This window comes from Tympanuchus pallidicinctus, unplaced genomic scaffold, assembly GCF_026119805.1.
Source record: "Tympanuchus pallidicinctus isolate F22 unplaced genomic scaffold, pur_lepc_1.0 scaffold35, whole genome shotgun sequence".
Lineage (NCBI taxonomy): Eukaryota > Metazoa > Chordata > Aves > Galliformes > Phasianidae > Tympanuchus > Tympanuchus pallidicinctus.
Genome location: NW_026294753.1, coordinates 1,497,209 through 1,523,797, shown reverse-complemented (window position 1 = coordinate 1,523,797; position 26,589 = coordinate 1,497,209). Strand labels below are relative to the sequence as shown.

The window sequence follows — 26,589 nt, the reverse complement described above, 5'->3', positions numbered from 1 at the left end:
TAGAGGAGAGCACAACCCAGCTTAAATTGTAGATCTGTGTGAAGCAATGGAAAGGTGTGTGTCAATGGCAATAGCTGTGGTTTAGTGTGAGCCATCTCTAGATGAAACTTCATCTTCTAAGACCTTTTTTGTTTTTTATTTAACAAAACTGCTTTTCTGGACAGTAATTTGAATGTAGCCATGCAGCTTGCTGAATGCTTCTTAGTTTAGGGCCATCATTTTCTCCAGTTATGGTATGGCTCTGTTTGTGCAAATCACAGAAGGCTCCATACTAGAGCATCTTTTCTTGAATATATTTTTCTTTTCCTTTTTGTTGGCTAAGATTAAGACTTCTGTTATCTCACGTTTCACCAAATGCAGATTTCATGCAAAAATGTCACTGAGTTTACTCAGCCTGTGAGTTTGCTTAAGCTGCTCTGATAGTTGAGCCCTCTATTAGCCATGGCAGCTTTTGTAAAAGCTTGCAGGGTAAGAATCCTGTTGTAACTGAAAATCCAAAGCTTGATGACAAGTTTTGAGCTGTTCACCATGTGCTTCCTTGGTACGTATGGTAGCACAGGTGGTTTTGCCCCTCAGTGCCTGCTCTATTGTGAGAGAGGACAGCACATCACCTTCTATGCAGGTAACACAGTGGACTGTCAGCTATGAGATAGCCATGAAATGTTTGTCTTGGGGATTTGTAATCATGTTTCCTAGCTAAATTAACAGAGCCTCATGCCAAATTGTCTTCAGTGCTAAAATCTTAGGATATCAGACTCTAAAAGGATGAGTTTTCCTTCGTTGGAGAACTAAATGCCTTTGTGTCCTAAGCAGGTATGGCTGGTTAGGCACTGACAGAGCAATTAATTTTACATATAACAGAACCATATATATGTATATATATGTATATTACAAAGCAATTAATTTGTTGTGTTATCTTTGGAAGATGATGTGGAAAAACAGATGCAACTGGCCTCATTCTTATTAGACATAAGTTACATTACTATGTGATTTAGCACAAATTGTTACCTTTTCAAGTGTGGTCAACATGTAGAACTGATGCATGCACCTTTTTTCCTCCTTTTCTTTCTCATTTTATTATCAGAAAGGTGGTTTTTCTGTTTCTGCTTGAGGGCATCCTTAGGAATAGAATGATGGGACCGCAAGGGTTTACTTGCACAATATCTCCCAAATCAAATTTGTGCTGTATTAATACATTATTCTAACTGCTTGAATGCCATCAGAAAGAAACTTTGCAGGGTGTAACCTGCAGGGTAGCTAGGGCAGGTGGTCTGCCATGTTTCTAAACCCTCCTTGTCTTGTTTGTGCCATGGTAGTGTTGGGTGGTGCCAGATGCTCTGCTGCTGACAGCGTGCCTGACCCAGCCCATAGCAGGCATTGGAAAGCACGTTTCATCCCTGCTGCCTGCACCCCACTTTCAGTCTCTTTAGTGCATCTAAACAGTGGCTGGTAGTTTCGTTTCCTTCCCCAGGTTGGTGTTTATTGGTGGTTTGCTGTGGGCAGTGCACTGTGGCTGCTTTGAAGGTTCGTTTGAAGGCATTTGGCAGTGGTTGTTGGTTTCCAGTGGGAAATATTGGAAACGCTCATTTGAAGTTTTAGGTCAAGATGTTTTATAAGGGTATTTTAGACTCTTCTCTGAGTTTTGTATTTTGCATTTTAGGGTTTTTCATTTGGGTTCTGTGATGTTTTGTTGGTGGTGGATGTTGGTTACTGTGACTTTTTTTTTTTTTACCTTTTTTTTTCTGTAATTAGGTGTTTAACTGTTAATTTCTACTGTTGCATTCAGAGTATCTTCTGGAGACCTAGGCAAGAGATAAGCATTTTCTGTTGACTTCATAGCAACTTTCATCCATTAAACTTCTTCTGAAATGCAATCAATTCACTTACTGAAATGTTTTGGTAAGGATTTTGTGGACTATTATTAAGTACCTGAATTTTTAGTCTAAATTCAAGTGTTACAGAAATGCTAGAAGGCACATTTCCAGTAATGGAATCAGACTGGAGTAGTATCTGTGTCATCATACTGGGAAGATGGACGGACCGGGTGTATGGTGCAGGGCTTACCATGTGCAGTGCTAAGGAAAGTCTAATTATGTTTCTACTCCCAGTATTTCTTTGACAATGTGAGAACTTGACTGGATTGACTAGATTGATTAGATATTTTACCAGCAAACCCAAGGTTTGCATCTCTTCTTATTGTGGGTTTTATTCTATGCCAAAAAGAAGGCATCATAGATTAGGAGCAAAGCAGAAGTGTTTTATGTATGAAATTCAAGCCAGCTGTCAAACACTCGGTTCAGGGTGCTGCTTTCAGAGAAGAGATGGCCTATATATATAAATATGAACATATATAAAATATAGGATGCCTATTTGACTCTTTTCCTTGTGCTGTAATATTTTTTCTGGCACGTAGTGCACTGTTATGTATAGAACATAGTTGTGAAAACCAATATTACAACAAGTGATGACATACAAGCCTTGTGGCTTTTAGTTGGGTTAGAAGCACTGTAGATGTGATGGCTTACATGGACTGGAGCAGAACATACAGGTGGTGATCTGTCCTGTGGGGCCTTTCTGTCTCCATACATGTGTTCTGTGACATTCCTCTGCCTCGGCTGCAGTGCTGCCATCTGATGTGGGGGGGTTTTGTGCTCCCTTATCCTCCGTGTCATCCTGGAAGCTGTGCTGCTGCAGAACAGCAGGGAAGGACGTGCATCACCAGGGCCAGGTGTGCCTCGCTGAGCAAGGCAGCCGTGGAAGGCTGGGGTTGGAAGATGCCTGAGTTAGCTGCTGCACCTACAGCCAACCCTGTGGGCACCCCTGACACGTTTATCTGATCTGGCTTTACACTCCTTGTGTGATAATTGTCCTCAGCGTTCCAGTGTTGTTTGTGTTTCACCATCACAGTGGGTGGGCACGTTGGTGTGCTCTGTGACTGTCTGATTTTGGTGTTCTCTGCTGCTTTCCACTGATCTTGCACTGTAAGGAACTGTTGGTTACTGTCTTCTCCAAAAGCTACTTAAAAATACCACACCTTTTGCTCTCCTTAGATCTGTTTCCCATATATTTGCCCTGCAGTTTCTGCAGCATGTCTGCAATCTTCCTTAAATCATTCTTTCACTATTATTTGCTAATTATCATGGCTTTCAAGATTTAAAACCATAATGAACAGGAATCAAAACCCTGAAAGACCATGCAGATGAGTGACTTCATACGATTCACAGGTGCCTGTTTAATTTTTTTACACCCCTCCCAAGGTTGAATAGGTTTTGAGATGGAAGGTCATCTTTCTGCTGGCCCTGAACATTGTTTCTAGCTCCAGGTGGCCTTTGTCCCTCAGCTTTGTGCATTCCTTCTTCTTTCTAAGTAGATTATCCCAACTAATTCCTGCTTTTTTACTGCAGGTCAGAAGGAAGTGCCTTTAACTAGGTATTGATTAACCCCAGCTGGTTAGATTTCTTGCACTGGGGATTGCAGCAACTTTAACTGCTGGCTGTATTATGTACTCTGAGTTGATAATTCGAGTCATAAATGTGGTTAAATGATGGTTCTCAGCACCCTTCTGTCAGTCATGCTGTTAAAAGACTGAATGTAATTCTCTTCTACCCCTTCTTGAAAATGGAGTATCTCATTTCAAAGGGAGTTTTTCCTGCTTCCCATAAGCAGATCTTTGTCCAGGAGGGTGGAAGAGCTGTAGCATCTTCAATCTTTAGCAGCTTTTAGACTCCAATACTTACAATTGCAAGAAACAAAGGAAATAAATGAAATTTGAGTTCAGAAACAGCTTTTAAGAAAACAAACCTGGGGAGCCCAGAAGAATCAGGCCTTGGTGAGTTCCTGAGGTCAGGCACTGTTGTCATTGCTTCCAGCATAGCAGAATGGACCTTAATGTAGCACCTGAACTGAAACCACAGTGCCTGTGTGTGCCTCATGCATAGGAATTAAAAATGACACTGCTGCATGTCCTTTGGTCAGTATTGGCATGAACGGGCATGAATGATTCGAGAATGACAGAAGGTCTAGAGGAAACTCTGTGGTCTTTTTTTCCTTTGTGCTCTATTTTTCCTCGTGTTCAGCCTATGAAAAGGACTGACTTTTAGTTTGTTTTTAAGTATTTGACCCCAAACTTAGTAAAGGAGTACAAGTGTTGACATCAGTAAATTCCAACCCCAGCTTTGCTACATGCTGGTTGCTCAGGGATCAGCAGTTCCTTCCTACCTACGTGGCAGTGAGCCTTACTGTTACACTGATGGGTTTTTATTTGATAGCTTTGGAGGTTGGTCTTGTTGGTGTTTTTAATTTTCTTTTTTCAGCAAGTTTTGTCAGCAGCCCTGATCCATGTGCTGCCTGACAATCAGGACTTTTTATTGCAGAAAGTAAACATTTTCATGTGTGATTTGTTCCTTGCTTTTGTCACAAGCAAAAGTCTGACTCTGAGGTAGCAGCGTGCTGTTTGGTCCCAGCATGTTTATTTATAACTGGTCCAATTTATCTGATTTAGGTGCACTGTGGCCAGGTATGAAACCTGAAAGTGGTTTAATTCAGACTCCATCTACAAGTCAGCACAGTGTTCTTACCTGCACTACAGGGTTAACCACAAGCCAGCCCAGCCCAGCACATTATTCTTATTCCGTTGAAGGTAACTTGGCATGGTTTTTATCTGCATCTCTCTCCACCTAATTGAGTACCACAAATAGAGAGGCTTGCACGTTTGTTCTTGGTTTGTGCATGCTTCTTTATGCTTTGTCTCTTTTCTATTTGTGTGTGCTTGTTTGGTTTTGTGTTTGCTGTGTACCTCTGTATGCACCAGGCTGGCTTGTTGGTGCCATGCTGATGGACTTCACAGGGTGAAGAGCAAATGGAATGGGGAAAGGAGACTAAATGTTGTGTTCTTTTGCATGTGTTTACTGGGAATGTTCTTGCAGCTTTTTGTTGGTAGATTTTAGCTTGAAGTCAGTAAATATACTGACGGAGTCTGGATTTTGTTGTTGTTATGTCTGGAAGTAGTGGGCTCATGTATGATACACACACACACACAGCTTACACCCCCCCACAGATACATTGCTTGTGTTGCTGTGTCAGGCCTCCAGCTTGGTAGATCTGCTAGGAAGTGAATTTGTAATTACAGAACTGGCCTACAGATAACTCCCAGTGCCAGAAGTGTCATATCTAAGAAGCCACGTGCTGAATTTCACCAGCTTCCAAAGCAGTTTTTAGATGTAGATAGGCTATTTAGCTGAGTAATGATATTCTGTTGCTTGTGGCAAATACATGCAAATAGCTATTTGTCTTAGACTTGAATTTTTGCCACTTGTGCATGGATGATGAATTATGAAAGTTCGTCTCTGTGATGTTTAGAAAGCAGTTCAAGGATTCTTAGTCGTTGTGACGTCAGGTGTGTAATTCTGAGACTTCAGGGATCTTTGGTTCATCCTCCTGCCTGAGGAACAGCTGGCATGGAATTCAGAGCAGGTTGCTCAGGGCTTTTGGGTTTCTCCATTTGGGTTTCACAGATCTCCAAAATATGGTGATGAAATCTCCTCGAGTGACTATCATGATGGTGAAATTATTACCTCTGGCAGGTTAGGGCACCTTTCTCTTTATGTTGTGACCATTTCTCTTCTCCTGCTGTACACCTGCATGAAGAACCTGATTTTCTTCTTGGTAACTTATTTTCTATGTGGCAGGCTGATATCAGACCCCACTGAAACCATCTCTGCAGCACCAACAGCCTTGCCTGAGGATGATTTCCCAGAAGTAGAGAGATTTGTTCTTTCAGTTTATCCCCCCAGTGAAGATGATGTTATTCCTTTTCCATATAACACTGTTCTGGCTCTGGAGGAGCTTAATGAACATGCAGACTGTGGGCTACCAACAGAGAATGAAATGATCAGTTCTGGAAAGTTTGGGTCAACAATGAAGCAAAACAGCACGGTAACATCAAGAAACTAAAGAGTGGGTATAGGAGAAGCCATATAATGCAAAGAATAATACTGTAGCTTACAGCTGCAGCTAACAAGCTCTGCTAGGCTTAAAGGTTCCCCTAACATAGATCTTAATGAATACAGTATGAATTTGGTTCCGTTTATCTGACTTTATGGGGTTTCAAGCTTGACTCTGCTGTACAGCCTTCTCTTGCAGGGTATGTGCTTCAGCTCCCTCACCACTTTGGTGGCTCTGTGCCAGACCTGCTCAAGTTTATCAACATTTGTCATCTGTTTGAGGCCCCAAACTGAATCTCGCATCCAGATGTGGTGTAATGAGTAGAGGAGAGTAATTAAGTAATAAAGAGGTTTTAGCATGGATTTTGCAAATAGAAAAGACGTATAGAATGTTGTGGTACTTGCTCAATCTTGACTCATTGCAACAGTAGATAGCCCAGTGTAATATTTATTCTTAACAGACTTCAAATTTGTGGTTTAAGATTAGAAATACAAGACACCAAGTTGAGTGGTGCAGTTGATAAGAAAAAAGAAAGGATGTCATCCAAAGGGACCTGACCAAGCTTGAAAGGTGGATCTTTGTAAACCTGAGGTTCAACAGGGTCAAGTGCAAGGTGCTGCACTTGGGTCTGGGCAATCCCAGATGTAAGTACTGACTGGTAGAAGAGCTCATTGAGAGCAGCCCTTAGGAGAAGGACTTGAGGGTTCTGGTGGGGAACAGCTGGACATGAGCCAGCAGTGTGTGCTTGCAGCCTGGAAGGTCAACAGTACCCTGAGCTGAGTCAGCAGAGGGGTGGCAGCAGGCAGGGGGGATTTACCCTCTGCTCTGCCCTCATGAGGCCCCATCTGGCTGGAATGCTGCATCCAGGTCTGGGGCCTCCTGCACAAGAAAGATGTGGATCTGTTGGAGAGGGTCTGGAGGAGAGCATAAGGAAACTCAGAGGGCAGGAGCTACTCTGCTATGGAGAAAGGCTGAGGAAGCTGGGGATGTTCAGCCTGGAGAAGAGGGGGCTCTTGAAAAGAGCTTCTGAACAGGAGGAGAGTGACTTTTTACATGGTCTGATAGTGATAGGACAAGCCGGAATGGTTTTCATCTAAAAGAGAGGGGATTTAGGTTAAATATCAGGGCTGTGAGATGCTGACACTGTTGCCCTGATGGGTGCTTCATCCCTGGAGGTGCTCAGGGCCATGGATGGGTCCTGGGGAGCCTGGTCTAGAGCTTGATCTGGCTGTTGGCAGCCAGCCCACAGCAGGATTTGGAGCTGTATCATCTTTGATGTCCCTTCTGACCCAAGCCAGTCTGATTCTATGAAATACGACCATCCTTTAAATACAGCTCTCCTCTAGGCAGAACAAATTGTAATGTTTTATAGCATTGGTCTTAATCACAAAGAGGAGTTTGTCAAAAACAGTTCTGCATGAGGTGACCCTGAATGAGTTTGCCAGCTGATGGACCACAGAAAACAGGTAGGGAATAAATGAGGCAGCAGGGAGCCCTGGTCAGGGTGTTGAAATACTTGAGCTGTTCTCCTGTAAGGACGTGACATAGCAGCCTCATGTTATGTTACATGGAGAATTTCTCTTCAGTCGGCTCTTTAGAATTATGAAAACACCTGATCTGTGCAGGAGAGCAGGAGCTGAAGTTGATTTGCTGGTAGGCTCTTAATTGTTTCTCTCCAAACAAGGCAGTAGGGTGATACACTGCTGTATGGTGCTGCTGGCCCAGCAGAAATGTTTTGTGGTGCGTGACCAGTATGGTGTAGCCTGCAGACTAACTCTTAATTGGGTTTACATGATATTTAAACCCTGGTATGTGTCAGGTGCATTTAGTGGCTAAGAATGTTGCTTTTGGTAGCAACTGTGCAAGCTGTGGCAGTGGTGGCAGTGGTGGCAGTGGCAAAGGCTCCATGAAGTGCTGGAAGTGACATGGCTCCTGCTTGCCCAGCCTCTTCTTCCCGTGTGAGCAAAGCAGCCAAGTGAAATGTAAAATGCATTAATCACCATTTCCCTTCCCAGCAAGTGGGGGAGAAAAAGAGAAGAGAGAAGAGAAAGAGACAGGGCAGCTTCAAGGCACAGGCTTGTGCTCGCAGGTCTGTGAAAACTGAGGTTGTGAAATGGTCATGAATAGTTCTTGTGGCACAGCCATGTCAAACATCTCTGTGTGGTTTAGGCCCATTTGCAGGTAAAGGGGCAGACCCACAGTGCAGAATAAAGGGTGTGATCAGGGCAGTGAGAGCTGTTTGTAAAGAACTGATCTGTTGTTTTGTATAGATAAGGGATAATTCAAGAAGGAATCTTGGAATGAGACCAGAGTTTATAAGGTAAACAACAAAGTTGATTGTGGGGAGGCTGTGTTTTAGCAGTCACAGCTCTTGGAAGCTCTTCTCTGTGATACCTTGCACTATCCATCTCAGTGGCTAAGCAGCCTCTTCAGAGCACTGCAGATGAGAAGCTGTAGAATGATTCTGGCTTCTCAGCAGTTCATCTCCTCCGGCTTCCTGGGAGCTTCACGCTGTGTTAGGGAGGAGCTTTGCTGGAGGGCTGCTCTTCACAGTGCCCTCGGTTTTTTTTTTCAAGTTCTCACTGTTTCGGTATCACATACAGTTTGGAAACTGTCCCCTGCTCTTCAGCAGCTGCTTGTGAGGGGTATCCACTGCTGCTTCTGGTAGCTGCATATGTTTGCAAACATAGCTGCATATAAGTGCAAACTCATGTTTGCACTTGAGTGTTTTCATTGCCATTATTGCTGTTCAATGCAGCCTTTCTCCCTTTTTCTAAATGTTCACTCTCCAAAACTTTCTTCCTCTTGTTTTTTTGAACGCTGTTGCTCCTATCTTTGATGGGATTCCCAAGGCCTTCATTACTTGCCTTCATTTATGCTTCTGCAGAAAGACCTCTCCACATTTCCCACCTCATACTTCTTATTGCTGCGCCTCTTTTAAGATACATTGCTTTTGTTTTTCATCTTTCTTGAGCCGTGGGTCTGTTCCTCTTTCCTGGAGCTGTTCACCAGCTGTTCACCTGGGTTTGCAATGTAGGAAACTCTTGATAAAGAGTTTGTGGTGGGGTCTTTATCCCTTTGCAGCTTCCTTAGGATGGAAAGACTGAAGCCTTCAGGACCTCAAATACTTCAGTCTTGGGTTGAACTCTACATGGATGTGATTTGCAGAAAAGCTTTTCTTTTAGTGATAATACAGTAGGTGATACTGTGGATTTCTGCAAGCCTTTTCCTAAACGTCTGACTGTTGTTGGTTTTGTTTGTGTGCAGAGAAAGAAGGTTTAGCACAAGATATTCCTTAGTGACCCTTGATTTAGTACATGCTGGCTTTGTTCGTGCTGATTTCAGGATTTCTTTCCACTAATCTTGAGGTTACTGAAGCCCTGTGTGGAGTAATGTTTAATGGTGTGGCCCTATAGCTGTAAAACCATAAAATGTGCTAAGTGACTCTTGTTCCCAGAAGGTGCTCTGGCTGCCTCTCTGTGTTTTAGAAGGGCTGACTGCATTGACACGAAGACTATTAAACTAACAACTAATGTCCCTAACAATTTGTCTTACATAACAATTTCTTTCAGGAACTCTCTTCCAAAAACTAGATGTAGTGCCATAGGGTGTGGGGTTTTTATTTCTAGTAGGAAGCATTCTTTTTATAGTATTTGAAATATTTTTTCTAATTCCCTGTTGTTTTGATCTAATTAAGCCAACAGTACTAATTCCAGAGGAAGCAGAAACGTCACTGTTACCAGGACTGATTTAAATACATCCATATCCATGGTCTACTCTGATTCATTTCTAATTGCTAATAGTTAAATATCAGGATGTGATTTTTGTCATCTTAAAACTTGTAAGAAAGGTATGAAGCTGAATTGAACTCCAGTTGCATAGCAGGCATGGAAAGAAAATGTTTTCTTTTTCGAAGCTTTGGATAACATTTCTGAAATGCTGCATACATTTTTAAAGATCACTGTGTGTCAGCTCTCCTCCTCTCTAAGCCCAGTGGAAATACGGCTGGTTTCTAGATACACCCCAACACTTTTTTGTCTGCTAGAAGCACAATTACATGCATAATAGGCCTTGTAAGAACTTATTTTTACACCTGCAATCAGTCTTGTCTCTCACACCATCAGAAACATGTATATATGCAGTAATTCTTAATTTTACAGCATCAACTACCAATGCCAGTCCAGTCTCTACATCCTCAACTGTTGTCAATATTTCCACGTCAGCAGTAGCCAGCATCTCACAGGTAAAATTTCCTCCTTGTTATATTTGTGTGCAGCATCTTGTTCACTTCTGTTTAACACGTTATTCGAAACGAACGTAAGAAGGCAAAATGTTTGCATCGCTTTAAATGAAATGCAGTGAGTATTAAAGTTGCAGGCTTCTGTTTGTAACTCAAAGTCAGCAAAACTACTTTTGCTGCATCTTTGACCACACTGTTGATCCCTCTGGCCTTTGCAGCTAATTTACTTGAGCTGTTATAGCTGTTTCCTTATGTGCTGTTTGTGTGGGAGCCTTAAGCACAGCATTGAGATCCTCCATGAGAGACACTGGAGAAGAAGCAAAAGAACGATTATTAGAACCAAACTAAGGGAGGATTATGTTTGGACATCTTTTGAATGCCTTTGTTCTCCCACAGCAAGAGAAGGAAAATAGATTGTGCACAAATAAACAAAAAAGTGAGCGGGATAAACATTCTGATACTTAAAGTCAAACAAAATTAAGAAGCTGTGAAGCTGACACACAGCCCTTCCTTCTTACACCATGACCTGCTGTAAGAGGTAGCACTGTGTTCTCCATCCTGAGTCAGCAGTTAACTGGCATCCTGAATATTTGGGTGTGATGAATGAACCCTTCAGCTTTGCAGACTGAGGATATAAGAGCTGTGGGAAATCCAAGGGCCAAAGCGAAACACTTGCATGCTTACAGTGCTACTTTTTAGGGTTCTTTCATTATCAGGAATTTGCTTGGAACTAAGGAAAAGGCTTTCCTGGGTGGTGATGCAGACTGATGTAAGTTCACAAGTCCAGAATGTTCCTTCAGGGAACTGGGAATGCACCGTGTGCCAGAGGAGAGTGGCGTGGCTTTTGGAGGTGGCTGTTTTGTTGACATCAGTAGCAGAAATGAAAATCCTCAGGTATAGCTTGAGTTCAGGTGCCCTGACTGATTTCATTGACCACACTGCTTCCTGATGTAAGGACATGAATAAAGGCACTTAACCTCTTTTGGATCGAGTTGCATGCTGACCCAGTGCCAAGGCTGATCTGTCACTGTCATTACATCTCGTATCAGCAAGTAAATCACAAGGCAAAGCAACCAATTCTAGAAGACAGACAGAGTGAACTTGGTGCTCCCCTGTAACTGTCACATCATTCACATAAATCTATTTTTGAAGAAACTGGAGGCAGAGGAAGGGCCCTGTGTTTTCTGGCCTTCTGTGAGCAGAACCTACCTGCTGTGTAGCCATTGGGAAGTTGTATGTCTCAATCCTTTGGGGGGATTTCCTACGTGTTCAGAAGGAAATAACATGAAGTCAGCCTGTGCTCTTGCTGACGTTTCTCTTTGACAAACATCACTTAGTATAAAAGTCATCATAGATAACGCTGTCTGAAAGGAGTACCCTATAGTAACTGATCCTTTCCTCTCATAGGAATATCCTACGTACACAATCCTTGGCCAGAGTCAGTACCAGACGTGTTACCCAAGTTCTGGCTTTGGAGTCATAACACCAGCAGACAGCAACGCGGAGAGTTCTGCATTAGCAACAGCTACGTATCCATCTGACAAAGCAAACGCCATGGTGCCTACACGGACAGTGCAGAGACATTCCTCTGGTAATGGCTGCATCTTTAACGGGGTGGCTGTAAGGTATCTGTTATAAACAGTGCAGTATACAGACGTGGAGAAAACTTGATTCCGGAATGTAAATGCAGCACCTTTGTGTTCTGACCTGGACAGGACGCTTGTTTTCCATTGTCACGCTTGCCTCACTCGTGGGCAGTCTGTATGGTGGAATGGCCAGACTTGTATATTGGAAGTCTGACACTGCTGTGATTCAGGAGACACAAACCATGTGCTCAGAGTGCTGTAGAGAGAGGGGGTTCCAAGGGTGACTGGCAGAAGGGCTGACAGCAGCTCCATGGGTGTGTTGCCTCCTGTCATGTGTCAGGGCTCAGTCTAGATACGCTCTGTCAGTGGATGCCAGAAAGACAGCTGCTGCCCAGAAGTGCTCCTTCCAATGTAACTGCCCACGCCACGCAACTCCAGGAATTTTACCAGACTTATTGTGTGGGTTTCACACTTTGCTTTCAGTTTCTACAAACACAGTTACATCCTGTGCACTCCTTGGTGATGTGTCCCTTTGCACGCTGTGATCGTGCCTTTCTTAATTCTCTCTCCTTTCTAGTGGTAGATCCTGACTATTCAGAGATGCCTTCTCCATCCTCCCAGAGTCCATCAGTAGTACCTGATCACTCCCAAGTCCTCAAATTCATGGCATGATGGAAATCAAGGATAGTTGGCTGCCAGTGAGCAAGGCATACACATCAGTGGTCTTGAACTTGCCAGTGTTTAAAACTGCTCTTTTGTTTATGGAATGCTCTAGAAGGTGGTGGCAAACAGCACACTGTGATGTTGGAAATCAAGAGGCATTGTTCTCCAAGTGTTTTGCCTCTTTCAAGAGTATTTGTCCTCTATTTGGGGTGAACAACAGGAGACCTACTCTCCTGAATTTATTTTAATTTGATTGTGACCTCTTATTTCAAGGCACTGACCAGGGAATGGTCGTTAACATTCTCAGTGACATTTTCTAAGTTTAGGAGCACTTTGAGTTGACCATTCCACATGAATTTTCATAAGAATTGCTCAATTTTCATGAATTACTTCATGCTCGAGACCCAGGCTGATTTCAAACTCTTTCAGATTGTCTTGTCAGTGGTCAGAAACTGGTCTGGTGACTCTGGGAGAAGACGTGGATGACCCTGTGCCTTTCTGCATTCCTGATAGAGTTCTAGTCCTATTTCTGAAGTAGTCAGACACCTGGGATAGTAAATCTTCTCATTGAACTGTTAGTAAAGGATTCAGAGGGTACCTCCCATTGTGATCATAGTTGTCTGCACATTAAAACACTTAGTTATTTATTTTAGAGTCCTTTCTCTGTGGCAGGAGTTCTTAGCAGTTGCAGAATAGGCTCTGTAGTTTATTCATACTTCAGTAATGGCTGCTTGGCCAAGTCTTTGTCTCCAGCACCAAGAACATTCCTGTGATTGATTGATCTGTGGGGGCATGGCAGTGTAGCTGTAGTGTAAGCATATTTGATTTCTAGTTGTCATTCTGTGGGTTTGTGTGTGATGAACATAGTGTAGGTAACTGTACCTGGGCTGTTTCACTGTATTGTGGTGGAACAGGAGGGAGTAGTGTCAGCAGAGGAGAGAACAGCATGTCTCATATAGGATTGCTCCACACAGAAAAGGCATTTGACAAACCTGGGAAATCTAGGATGGACAGACATTACTCAATACTTTCCTTTGTAGTTTCATTCCAGACTAAGAGTTTCTGATACGGTATCAAAAAGTATTAAAATAAGCTATTGAATAATAAAACAGAGGATGAGTGCTATTTGATTTTTTTTTTCTGCAGGAGATGCATCCACAAGTCCCTCATTGTCAAGAGCAACAGCAAGTAAAGAGTTAGATGAGCAGGCGAGAAAAAATATCCCTGGGAAGAACAGAGGGAAAAGGAAAGCAGACACCTCTTCTTCACAAGACAGTGAACTGGAGGTAAGTGGGGATGTTTTCTACAGGCAGAGTTGTAGAATGGTGTGGTGTTAAATATTCTCCTCTCTTTCTTTCCTTCTGTATGTTTGGAAGTGAAAGGGGATAATCTAGGAAATCCTTACAACTCTTGCTATTGGAGAATTGCCCCAGATTAGTTTTCCAGTGGCTCTTGACAAGTTTCACTTAAGCATGTCTTGGAATCACAGTGGTTTCAATGGAGCAGATGTCTGTCTCTCAGGCAGTCTCCTGCTTGGAGAGAGGCCGTCCCCATCACCAGAACAGGGTGACTGGCTCTGTTCAGCCGAGTGTTGAGAATCTCTTAGGTTGGAGATCGTGCACCTACCTAATAATGTGTCCCACCACACCCACCTGCAGAAGATTTTCTTTCTCCAACCAGAATCTCCCATGCTGCAATTTGCCTCCTTCTTTTTTTTCCATTGTAATTTTCCATCCAGCACTACAGAGGAGAATTTGTCTCTGTCATCTTGGCGGTTCCCCTTTCACATAGCTGTGGGCAGTTAGCAAGTCACTCTTGCTTTGTCTTTAAACCATCACAACTCCCTCAGCACTCCTCTAAGCTGGTGACTGTGTTAGCAGCCCTTGGCTGGCTGCTCAGCTGGACAAGCAGAATGGAATTACCTTCCCTCCATCAGCTTGCAGTTCATCTTATCTACAGGTAGAGTGTGCTGCAAGTCATGTTGCACCTGGTGTCCACTGTGCCATCCAGCACTTTGCATCTTGGACCTTTGTGAGGTTACTCTACCATGTATGAAGAATCTGCAATCAGTGAATGTCTTGTAGTTCCTCTTGGCTTAACTTCTCAAGTTTATCAGAGCCCATCTGTACCGAAACTGTTCGTCGTGACAGCCAGTCCTCATTATTTATCTTAACAAAGGTCATTTACCTGGTGCTCTCTACATCACAGGCAGTAAATTTCTACACTAGCAATGCTTTAAAGTTCATTATCAGTTTGGGTTTGTTGTTTTTTTTTTCCTTTTGTAACTATAGAAGCAAGAGAAGCTTAGAGAGGTTTGATCCAGAGTCTTACCCTGTGTGTTTGGTTGCACTGTTTCGGTGTGTAAACTCCATCATACTAAACTGAAAAAGTTTAGTAACTCATTTAGCCTGTGGGATGAACACTGTTGTTCATATCTTCAACTAACCACAAAAGGAACCCTAAAGCTTGCTTTATTGTAGGACCATACTGAGAATATCTCAGCTCTAACTTGCTTTTACTCTCTACACAGCGAGTGTTTCTCTGGGACCTGGATGAGACCATCATAATTTTCCATTCACTTCTCACAGGGTCTTATGCTCAAAAATATGGCAAGGTAATACTGTCTCTTATGTGGAAGAAAAATAATCTCTCATTAGTAAAGCAGAAGTAAATGTCAATTTCTGTAAAATTAATAGAAAAATGATATTCTGTTTTAAGTGCATAAAGTGATACTTCTGACTTGTTGCCAATTTGGGGGGGCGGAAAAGAGTTGACATTATTTCCTTTTGTTTTGCCAGGATCCAACTCTGGTAATTGGCTCAGGTCTCTCAATGGAGGAGATGATTTTTGAAGTAGCTGATACTCACCTGTTTTTCAATGACTTGGAGGTACATAGCAAATGTTTTTGTGACACAAAACACTGCAGAGTTTGTGAGGGCAGATGTGCTTCTCATCGAGTCAGTACTGGAATGTAATAATCTGCCAAAACTGAACAGGTCCTAAGCATGGCCAAATCAAAGGGGTATTCTTTTTGTCTGAGACAGGGCATCCTGAACACTTTTGTGTCGTGGGCTTTGCTGGCTCTCATGGGTTCTACTTGTGCCTAAAGCATCAAGAGTGATGCCTGCTTTGTATTACAGTTTCATTCTGAACCAGGAAGCATTTTGCTTTCACTGTTCCTGCTTTGAAATGGAGATGTGGAGAAAGGAGTGACCCATATGGCAGTATTTGTCTAACCCAGAGGCAGAATACAACTTGCAGTCTCAGCCAGCATACCAGTAGGTCACGCTGGTTGTGTAACAGCTGTGAAGGTGTGCTTCCATGCAATAGGTGGCTGTCCACACTGATGTCTTCCCCTCTATTCCCACAACCTTTCTCTGCTGCTCTCCCATTCCTCTTCTTCTCAAGGGACTTCTGTTCTGCTTCCATTCTCTTTCACACACACCAGTCTTTACCAAATAAAATACATCTCTCTGTTCTGCACCACTTTCACAGAAGTTGAATGTAAATCTTTGCTTTAATCATGGCTGTATCATATGCTATGATGTATTACTAGGTAGTGGTGAAGAGAGTACTGTGAGCTATATGGGGAGGTGTGAAATTATACTGTAGTCTGGAATTGAGTGGTTAGAAATAGATTTCCAGACTGGCAGTGAACTTCCAGTACAACTTGTTTAGTGAACATTGAGTTTTCTTCTTTGCTGACAACACAAAATGTTGTGAAAATTCCTTTTTTTGGACATTTCTGGTCCATCAAATCCCAGTCTTGACAAGGGCCTGTAGGCAGTGTGAAGTGAAACAAAGCTAATGGGAGTGCTGGAGGGCAAAGCTAATGGAAGCCCTATCTGGGCTCATGGAAGCAGAATGGCTTGGTTTATTGCTGTTGGCAAATGTGAGGAGATTGTTGTATCTCTTTCTCTTTTCCAGTCTGCAAATTTTGGTATCTTTCTGGATTACAACAGCAGCTTTTGATTTTTTTTTTCTCTCTCAAACAGGAGTGTGACCAGGTACACATAGAAGATGTGGCATCTGATGATAACGGCCAGGATTTAAGGTGGTGCATGAAATGTAGAACTGATGCAGTCTGGTTTATTTTGTGGGGCTTCAGAAAGGGATCAAACTGTGATGGGGTTAAGGAATGGAGGTCAGCACTGTGCAGGAGCTGAAATTTGGCAAATGGTGTTTATTGGCTGGGTGGTTTTCTGTGGTGGTTTTTCCTCTTGGTTGTTTTTTGGGGGGAAGTTAAGAGGGGGGCAGGTTAAGACCTACGAAAGGTTAAGACTTATGCAATTACAATGTGAATTATATTGTCTAACTTGAATATTACCTATGTTTTCAGTCATGTGAAATAAGTGGAACTAGCACTTCAAACTTGATGATTTTGGCCTTTGAGTCTGCCTATGGTTTTGCACCCCTGTGTGAGCTGATCATATACACACTCAGGCAGAGTGGATCAGTGTTCTGTTTCATTAGCAGAACTGACTCATGGAAAGGTCTGAGAAGTGCCTGTATGTCAGGAAGAAAGAAACTATGCTGAGATTTATCACTGCAGAACAAGAGGTCTAGTGGGATGAATGTTGATATCAAAGAGAGCAAAGAGCAAAGGAGGGTTTTGTGTTGGAGGGTGAGCAAGAGGGGTTGCATCAATACATTTCAGTACAGCAGCTCAGGGCTGGCAGCAGGTGTAGCTAGGTGTTGGTGCACACTGCCCACAGCAGCTGGTCTCTGTCAGAGGTGCAGTGGTGGTTGTGCAAAGTTCTTCATGGTGCTTTTCCAACCCAGCCAGAAAGTTTGTAGGGATTCTGACGCTGTAGCACACATAACAAATCAGTTTTTCTTTAACAGCAACTACAATTTCTCTACGGATGGCTTCAGTGGCTCAGGAAGCAATGCCAATCACAGTTCATCAGTTGGTGTCCAAGGTGGAGTGGACTGGATGAGGAAATTGGCCTTCCGTTACCGCAGGGTACGAGAGATCTACGATAAATACAAAACAAACGTTGGAGGTGAGTGCTGCCCTGCACCAGGGTGTGGGACACCAGGCAGAGTTGGTGACACCACACTTGGTCTTTCTTGGTGGCAGTTCCATACAGTAGCTTTTCCTAAGTGTTTGAATATGAAAAGTAACCATTCTGAGATCAGGTCTCTGTGGAGTCTAAGAGGATGCATCTTTCAAAACTGAGCAGCATTGCAGTGCAGTGGCCGAGTTACTGTATAGTAGATAGAGGTCAGTCAATCCTGTATCTAATAGAAAGGTCTGGCTCAGTGTCCCTCTGCTACTTTTGAATGAAAGACTGCCTATTTCTGCACAGAATGGGCCTAAATGACTTTTATATCACTCCACTTAGGAGGCCTTTCCACATGTCTCATAAAGCCCTTTACTGTGCCATTGTCAACAAGTTACACGTTCACCCTTTTGGCTGCTGTGCTTACGGTCTGACATGACATCTCCTGTTGTGAAGTCTGTTCACAAAATCACTTTAAAAATTTCTATTTGTGCTTCCCTTCCGATGCCAAAGCAGTAATAAAGATGCAAACCATAGCTGTATTTCATAGCAAATGTCAGTAAAGTTTAGTTTGAATCTTGGCACTGACATCCTGAGAAATGGAGCAGAACCAGGCGACTTGGCCTGGTGGTTTCAGGTTTGGGTACCCTTAACCTATGTAAAAGAAACTTGATACAACTTTTTCTTGGACATTCTGAAAAATGGGTGATCACAGCTATTACTTGCAGCCGTGAAGGTTATAAGCCTGCATTCCAGTGCTCCACAATTACCTGATTTCTGGTTGGGAGCAGACTTTGTGCATATTTTATGTGTGGGAAACCCAGATGTGGAGTTTTGTCATGTATGTAAGGATATACGGTGGCATCACACAACACCTACTTCTGTGTTTTGAGAAATGCATTTTATTGCGTGTGTCCTGAGAGCCTCACAGGGCTCCCTTGTGTCACTGGAAGCTGATTTCCCCTGTTGTCTTGTTACAGTCTCAACTTTGAGATGACTTCAGTATGATATTGGCTATGGCAGAACAGGCAGGTGTTAACTGAGCTGTGGCTCTCTTAAACTTAACAACTCAGCTGAGAGAACTCGTGTTGCTTTCCAGGCCTTCTCAGCCCACAGAAGAGGGAAGCTCTGCAGCGACTAAGAACTGATATAGAAGTGTTAACAGATTCTTGGCTGGAAACTGCATTAAAGTCCCTGCTACTCATACAGTCCAGGTATGGAAAGTGGAAACATGTCTGTTCCTTTCTCAGCAATTCTTCTCACTTAGTTACAGTAGTGCCAGCGTGTAATTGTAGTGCTGCTTGTCACAGAAACTTCACTGCTGAGCACCCTTTGAGACCTTCCTGTGACAGCATCCTTTGTTAGGAAGGTCCTTTGAGTAAGACTGTGCTCAGAGAGTTGCATTGCTGTGGAAGAATATCTGTTTGAAATAGATAGCAAGCAAAATTAAAATCTGAGCCTCAGAGAGGCTGGGCAGCAAAGTTGATGGCACCTTTGGAAAGCTGAGCAAGCTGCCCAGAGTGGCCTTCAGCACTACTGGCTGCTGATAGGACTTTAAAAGTGCTTTCTTTGTTGTTTTTTCTTTCAGAAAAAACTGTGTGAACATCCTGATCACAACCACCCAACTGGTGCCAGCTCTTGCCAAAGTTCTCCTGTATGGATTGGGCGAGGTGTTTCCCATTGAAAATATTTATAGTGCAACCAAAATAGGTAAGGGGCTGTGCTGGATAGCTGGCACTCGGGTGCTGATTTTTTCTGTGGATTAGCTGGGATTTTAGCACAGGAAACACAGTTTCTACAGCGGAGCAGCACTTGTGACTGAGGAGATGCTGATGAATGCTAATAGTGATGGCTTCATGTCTTAGAAACTAAACTGGGCATTCTCCCCATCCCAGTAAGACAAGAATGTATTTTTGGGACAGCAGGGCTTGTTCAGGTTGGTTCTGCCTAAAGCTCATTACAGTGGGATTGTGTTTTGGCAGGCAAAGAGAGCTGTTTTGAGAGGATTGTGTCACGATTTGGAAAGAAAGTCACCTATGTGGTAATTGGAGATGGGCGTGATGAAGAGGTTGCAGCTAAGCAGGTGGGTTTCTGTGGATGTGGGGCAGTGTTGATCAGAGGGAAGCTACAGTAGCAGTCTCTATTTCAGGGACACTTTACAGGGCTTCTTCAGGCCAGGGTCAGTGAGTGGAACACCTTGCCTTTAATGAAGGATCTGTCACTATTTTAACACAGGAGTTATTTGGCTCTCTGCTTTAAATTTTCTGTTTTTCTCTTGTTTGGGGTTGCAGTTCTGGTATATTTGAAGTCTGTGTGACTGACCCTGTAACACAGTATTGTGGTGTAGCATGCCTTGATCATAGCATGGATAAAGCAATTTCTCAGAAGCACTGAGGGAGTCGGGACGTGTTGCCAGCAGTCAGCTCAATACACAGCATTGACCATTAAGTGTGAATCACAGATAAGAAGGAACTACCAGTTTGACTGATCCGGACGGGCTATCCACTAGAAATTAAAGGTGCTGAAGAGCACAGATTGCTGTCAGGACAGCGTCTCTCAGGCTTCACACTGTGCCACGTGTCAGAGCTGTTGTCCGCATGGGTTCCCTCGCAGGCCTGGGAAGGCTTTGCTCTGCGGAGCAGCGCCTTGCAGCCCAGCGTGGAGGTTTCCATTGGGACTGTGTGAAGTAGCTGACAGTCAGTGCCTGTCACAGAGAGCCGTGCAGATAAGATAACCTTCAGATACTGCCGTGCTCTGTGGCTGAGATCCTTTCTGAACGTGCTGCCCTCTGTCAGTGCTGTCACAAATGCTATATTGCCCAGCTCTGCAGGTGTACCTTGACTGCTTCCACCCAGCTGTAAAGTCACCCCAATAAAACTGACCTTATCTTCTCGTTACAGCACAACATGCCTTTCTGGAGGATCACAAACCATGCAGACCTTGTGTCCCTTCACCAAGCCCTTGAGTTAGACTTCCTGTAAGAAGCCAGAGCAAAGGTGTGGCTGTGGCTCCTGCAATCTCTCCATCACTGGGGAGGCAAAGATCTCATAAACAACTGGGGACATTTTCAGCTTGATGAAGAAAACATACCTAATGCAAATTGTACAGTAGACTTCAGGTCATTTCCTCAGGAGCACAGACCTGGCCAAGAACAGAGGTGTCCTGTGAGAAGCACTAGACTCAGCAGAGCTAGAGCTTGACTGGTGAAGAGACTCATGGAATCCAGCTGAATTCTTCTGGCAGGTAGTCTCCAGAGGGAGGGGGTAACACAGCTGAGAAGGCTCTTACTGATACTTCTGCTTTTCTATTCTGCTTAGTTATAGAAACCCAAGTAAACATAAAACCTTATTTTTATAGAAAAAAACTGATGGCAGAGCTGAACCTCCCTTGTTTTGCAAAGCCAAAAAGAGATATTGGTTGTTTTTTGTTTGTTTGTTTTTTCCATGGGAAATATTAATGAAAATGTCAAAAATACCTCTGCTGCTGTGAAAATGTGTCCTCTCTCCTTCTCTGGGTGTTCAAAAGCAGTTAATTTATTATGATATCCTTACATTATTTCTATAACATAGGATTTTTCCCATTCTGGGATAAGTGGTTCGTGGTAGAGGGAGGTGTTGCTGTTGGTTTCTCCCATTGGCTTCTAGGCAGTGTGTGTAGGATGCACATGGCTGAGCCCTGTTAATGAGCAGAGGATCATTGGATTCCAGCTGTCCGTGTCCCGTAGGTCCCGCAGGTTTTTCCTGGATGGGAAAATGAAACTGCCCACAAACCTTACAGAGAGTGCAACACTATTGAAGAGAGTGGTGAGATCTGAACAGAGTCCTCATTTGGACTGGAAGTAATCTGAGAGAGAACTAAATTCTCACGGATGTTACAAAGAAGAATATGGTCACTGATCTCTGCCTCTGCTCTTCTGATTCCATTTGTGAGAATGTGTTCCCTTTAGTAGAATCAGATTCAGTTTTCTTGTATTCTTTGCATTAGCTTAACTACATAGTGAGCACCAAAATAAAGTCCTTGGCAGGAGGTACTGAATTCTGTAACACACTGTGACTTGCCAGCCTGGAGCACACTGGCCTTGGAAGTGATGGATACACTGATTTTTTTTTTATTTTATTTTATTCTTTTGCTACCATCTCAGAAAATAAGTCTGGAGTCAGTGAGCTGCAGTACTGCTGACCAGAAGGGGCAACTGGAGGCTGGGGGCTGCTTTTGTGCCAAGTCAGGCTGCAGGCAGTGGGATCTGCCCCCCACCTGTGCCCCCTGATGGCACCAAACCAGCAGATGCCTGAGGTTTCTGTACAGAGGATGGATGGATGCTTTGCTGCTGAGCCAAATGCTGCAGCTGCACCCAAACCCTTCCAGATTGTTTCCAGCCCAGCATCACCCAGCTGTGTCCCGTGTCTCAAAGGTGCAGAGTGTGACTTAGGAAGGATGCAGACTGCTCAGGTTGCGCCCACAAGAGCAGGTGATGTTTGCTGCATTCCTATCATGGCATTAATAAGTGAGGAATCATTTCCATCAGTGCTGGGGGGGTGCTGGCATGGCTCAGCACATGCGTGGATTTGTCCTGTAAGGACTGCTGTGAAGTGTGTCCTGTGCTCTGCTCACCACTGCTGGGGCTGCTGAAGGTACGTGGCTTGGATCCTGGTCTCTGTTTCAGCCCTGGTTTTGGCTGTAAAGATAAATAGAAATCAGAGGAGTTTGCCTTTCTCTGAGATGGCCTCAGAGCCATCTGCTTATCCGCCAGCTCAGCGCCAGATGCCAACCAAGTGCTTTGATCACAGGCGGACATTCCAGGGCTGCGTATCTCCACAGGAAGCCTCTGCCTCGGGAGTGCAGAGCTGGAGGGGGCAGATGGTGCAGGGCAATGGTTTGCTGCTGGAGCCATAGAATGGTTGGGGCCGAAGGCACCTCAGAGCCCCCAGCCCCTGCTGTGGGCTGGTTGCCACTCCTCCATCAGCTGCCCAGGGCCTTACCCTGCCTGACCCTGACACCTCCCATCCTTGGCAGGACTGCTGACTGTCAGGCACACTCCTGTGCTTTACTCCCAGCACAGCATGTGGCCACTGCCTCCTGCAGCCCAGGGTGGGGGTCCAGGGCTGGCAGGCCGTTCTCTTGGCACAGAGCACACTGCAGCCAGCAGGCCCTGCTTTGGTTGTTTACTTTAAAATGTTTTAAGGGAATTTTAGGACAGCAACAGAATTCTAGCTGAGCGCGGACCTATTGCAGCCAGTGGCATTTCATACTGATATTTATACGATGTCTCCTTGAATGTATGTAAAGTACTTTTATAGCAGGAGGTCGGTGGTACATTTCTGTGTTTGTTTAATAAAGGCTGACCCGGCGATTTTATTATTTTCCTCTGCTGGCTGCTCTTGAGCGTTTTCCTGTCTCGCACAGCAGAGGCAGCGCCTTTACCCGACCACTGATTTGCTTCGTGTCCCTTTGCTGTTCCCAACCCGGCTGTAAGCTGAACTGCTGACAAATGCCAAATGGAAGCGGCCTCCTTCTGGCTGCCCACCAGGATCCCACACCACTGACTGCACAGACCCTGGGCTGCCCTCGTCCCGGGGAAGCTCACAGAGCCCCTTCTGTGCTCACATGGGAAGCCCAGGGCTGCCTGCGGTGCAGCCGCTTCTGCGTGCGTTCTGTGTAATGGGAACTGTCCTATGAACTGGAAAAAAAAATAAAGTCTTTTATTTTCTATAGTCACAGTTTCTGCCTGTTGTCCACCAGCCCTGTGGTCCCTCCCCAGCCTCCACTGTGGCTGTGCTGGCTCGGGGCAGCGCTCTGCACTGTCATTGCTGTCATGGGCTCTGAGCCTGCTGTGGTGGCTGGGGACAAGGCGCTTTTTGGGTACTGAGGCACACAGCACCTTTTCATATTTCCCTTTTTTCTTCCCTTTTGCACACATCCCTCCTTCCAGCACAGCTGCGTGCTGCAGTGCTGCTGTCCCTTTGCACTGCGCTCACCCTGTGCTGGTGACCCTGGAGATGTGCAGTCTGGGCAGTCCTCCACCAACCCCCGCCGTGCTGTGGCAGTGGGTGGTGCTGCAGCAAAATGTGGCAGGAGCTGCAGTGCCAGCATGGGGTGCCCAAGCCACAGCTGCTGCCCCTTCAGCCCCAGAGCAGCTGAGGTGCAGCGTTATGGGCTCAGGCCCTGCTCACAGCAATGAGGGACCCCAATGAGGGAGCCCCCTGCAGAGCCTGGGCTGCTGATGGCGCTCAGCTCATTGCCACCATGCCAGGACCCTCACCGTCCCACCCCTCCCTGCCCCTCCCTGGGCCACATCTCAGCACTGTGCAGCCTTCAGCCTTAACAGTCAAACAACAGAACTGCAAACAGACATCTGACAGCCACTGCCAAACAGGGAGTGACCAAGGAGGAATGACGTTGGCAGCGGGCACCAGAAGATGAATGGACAACCAGGTGTTGGGTTTTTTTTTCCTTTTTTCTTTTTTTTGGAAAAGGTGAATAATAAATAACAAGAATCAACAGTGCCACAGCGCCATGCAGGCCTAGCACCAAGCTCCGAGCCTTCCTGCCCGCATCCCTGCTGTGGCAATGAACTGCCAAAACTGCAGCCTGGCGCACACAATGGAAAGAACCAAACAGAACCTCCCCAACAACTCAAACCACTCGGATAAGGCACAATTCCATCTCAAGGAGTGCAGGACTCAGACAGCAGCTGTCCCATTCAGCAGGTGCGGCTCTGCCAGCACAGACAGCGGGAAGTGGCTCCGCGCGAGGCACCGCAGCCTGGAGTTCACCAGGACCGGCTCTGAAACACTGCGGAGCTCACAAGGCTCTGAAATGCTGCGGAACTCCACGGCCCCATCAGCCCTTCCATCAGCCCTTCCGTTGGCATCCACCTCGTCACCGCCGCTCCGTGGCTGTGCTCGCACATTGGGGTGCAGCCACCCGTAGTAGGTGACGCGCAGCAGCAGCCCCAGGAGGTAGCAGGGCAGCGCAGCCCACAGCGCCGGGATGAGCAATGGGTGCTGCTCCTCAGGGGGACGGTCCCAGAGCCAGGCCAGGGTCAGCAGCGTGCTGTCCACCAGGATGAAGCTGTGATAGATGATGCTGCGGTGCAGGGTCCTCCCTGGGGCCACGTTGAACCAGCTGAAGTAGAGGATGACGGCCACCATGGCGCGGTAGAGCTGCTCGGGGCCCGGAGACTCCATGAAATCGGTGCCCTGCAGGCTGACCCAGAGAAACATCGCCAGCCACACCAGTGGGAAGTGCACGGCCACACCATAGGGCCACAGCAGGGCAAAGAGGGCGAGCGCCAGGATGCGGGGGCAGAGGAGGAAGAGGTTCCATAGGAAGTAGATGACGGAGGAACCCCAGCCCATCTCGTACTTGTCCTGCAGGAAGGAGCGCAGGGACTGGTGGTAGTCCAGCAGGGACCAGGTCACACACAGGAACGCCGTGCAGATTCCCATTCCTGCAACAGAGCAGCAGCCATGGAGAATGCAGACCAAGCTGGGGCTGTTCCTGCTCCAAACAGCACCCAACACCTCTGAAAGGAGCCTCCCATCAGCAAAGCAGCGGCTTCGGGGCATCAGCATCATGAGCATCAGCTCCATTTCTCCTCCCCTCACTTCCCACTTCCTGCCTTTCCCGAGCAGCAGCTGGTGCCGCTCTCAGGGGAGCCCACACTTTGCCCAAGGACAGAACAGTGCCCCCCCCGCTTCAGTTCCCTGCAGGCCCAGCATAGCCCGTAGGGGCCCACGGGGCTGGGACAGCACAGCGCCCTTTGGACGGCGGTGGGAGCGCAGCAGCAGCAGAGCAGAGCAACAGAGCAGAGCAGCAGAGCCCCGACCTCCCAACCCGAGCCCCCATCCCGGCCCGCACCCTGGGAAGGCTCAGCCTTGTTGCTGCGCAGGACGCTGTAGAGGAGCAGCGCGAGCTGCGGGGCGTTCTCCAGGAAGGTCTCGAAGAGACGCAACATGCTGATGTCGTGGGTCAGGAACGCCATGTGATTCCTCTCCTCCTCCGTCGCCTCCGTCCGGCACAGCCTCCAGCCCAGCCGTAGAGCTCGGACGCACCTGGTCGGAGCACGGCGCGATCAGCGGCGAACGCAGCGCTCCTGGACCGCGGCTCCGCTCCGCCGCAGCCGGGGACGCGGCGGAAGAGCGGGGCCGCAGCCCGAGGGAGGAACGCCGCGCTTCGGGAGAGCCGTACCTGTACAAGAAGCCGAGCTGCAGGAGGTGCAGAGCGGCGAGGAGGCGGCGGGACGGCTCGGGGCGCAGCGCCGGCGGATCGGAGCGGAACCACAGCCAGCTGCAGGCCTGCCGGGCGGCGCAGCCCGCGGCCCACAGCCCCAAACCCAGCGCCGCGCAGCCCGGCCGCCCCGCGCGCGCGTGTCCTACCGCCACCCACACGTCCGCTCCCGCGTCCCACACCGCCGCCGCCGCGCCCCCCGCCGCCAGCAGCCACTGCCAAGGCCCGAAACGCGTCGGGCCCCGCACCGCCATCCCGGGGCGCGCCGCCCCGCCCGGCCTCGAGAGCCGCCCCGCCCCTCAGCTCCGCTCCCCGCCCCGCCTTTGGGTTCCCGGTTCCCCATTGAAAGAAAAAAGCCCATCCGCGGCAGAGCTGGCGGTGCTTCCCAGCGGTTTTTTTTCTCCATGATTTTTAGATCATTCCATACGCAGTGGCTCATTTCCAGACCCCGGCACCCTTTCCCGTGCAAGCAGTGCTTACCCCGAGCACAGCCGAGGAGCGCAGGCGCTGCTCCTGTGATCCCCCCGAGCTGTGCGAGGGGCAAATGCCACCGACCCCTGCAAAGCTGCAGCTCTGCACAAGGCTGCGCCTCCCCTGGCCGTGCTTCCCCTCTGACACAACACTGTTCCACTACTGCTTCTCTGGAGCTGCCTCCAAACAGCTGCTTACAGACAGCACAAGGATTTCTGCACTGTCTCATCCACTCATCCCCAAGGGCCCTACAGTGTCACTTTTCTTTGGTTCACGTGTGGTTTTTGTATGAGCAGACAGAAGGCTGGCGAGGCACGGAGGGCTTCTCTGCAGTTTGCACAGCTAAAGAAAAAGCAAATGAGAGTTAAAAGAACACCAAAGGTGCTTGGGGGGAAAGCCGTCTGTGTTCAGCATCTGAAAAAAAACCATGAAGCTTCTCACCCTGCTGCCT

At 46.4% G+C, this 26,589-nt stretch overlaps 2 protein-coding genes across 7 annotated transcripts in view; one reads left to right on the top strand and one right to left on the bottom strand.

Annotated features, from left to right (window-relative positions):
• Nucleotides 1-23,149, top strand: part of EYA3 (EYA transcriptional coactivator and phosphatase 3) — a 43,975-nt gene extending 20,826 nt beyond the window's left edge. For 3 of the 5 annotated variants that reach the window (XM_052699201.1, XM_052699198.1, XM_052699200.1), the window contains 12 exons: nt 4,502-4,639; nt 10,104-10,186; nt 11,591-11,774; nt 13,579-13,718; nt 14,963-15,046; nt 15,231-15,320; nt 16,428-16,486; nt 17,278-17,438; nt 18,538-18,652; nt 19,027-19,148; nt 19,421-19,521; nt 20,339-23,149. In XM_052699201.1, coding sequence (XP_052555161.1) covers nt 4,502-4,639; nt 10,104-10,186; nt 11,591-11,774; nt 13,579-13,718; nt 14,963-15,046; nt 15,231-15,320; nt 16,428-16,486; nt 17,278-17,438; nt 18,538-18,652; nt 19,027-19,148; nt 19,421-19,521; nt 20,339-20,419 — 1,358 coding nt within the window. In that variant the 3' untranslated portion in view covers nt 20,420-23,149. The remainder of the gene's footprint in view (nt 1-4,501; nt 4,640-10,103; nt 10,187-11,590; nt 11,775-13,578; nt 13,719-14,962; nt 15,047-15,230; nt 15,321-16,427; nt 16,487-17,277; nt 17,439-18,537; nt 18,653-19,026; nt 19,149-19,420; nt 19,522-20,338) is intronic. The other 2 variants (XM_052699203.1, XM_052699202.1) reach the window with 1 other exon arrangement.
• A 722-nt stretch (nt 23,150-23,871) lies between these two features.
• Nucleotides 23,872-25,951, bottom strand: XKR8 (XK related 8). Of its 2 annotated transcripts, XM_052699214.1 has the most exons (4): nt 25,629-25,949; nt 25,299-25,492; nt 24,804-24,888; nt 23,872-24,644 (listed from the first exon to the last, which is right to left on the bottom strand). In XM_052699214.1, exons 1-4 carry the CDS (start codon nt 25,919-25,921, stop codon nt 24,119-24,121), a joined length of 1,098 nt encoding a protein of 365 aa, XP_052555174.1. In that variant the 5' UTR covers nt 25,922-25,949; the 3' UTR covers nt 23,872-24,118. The 2 variants fall into 2 exon arrangements, with proteins under 2 accessions (XP_052555174.1, XP_052555173.1); XM_052699213.1 differs by having other exon boundaries at nt 23,872-24,888; nt 25,629-25,951.
• Nucleotides 25,952-26,589: the final 638 nt, after the last annotated feature.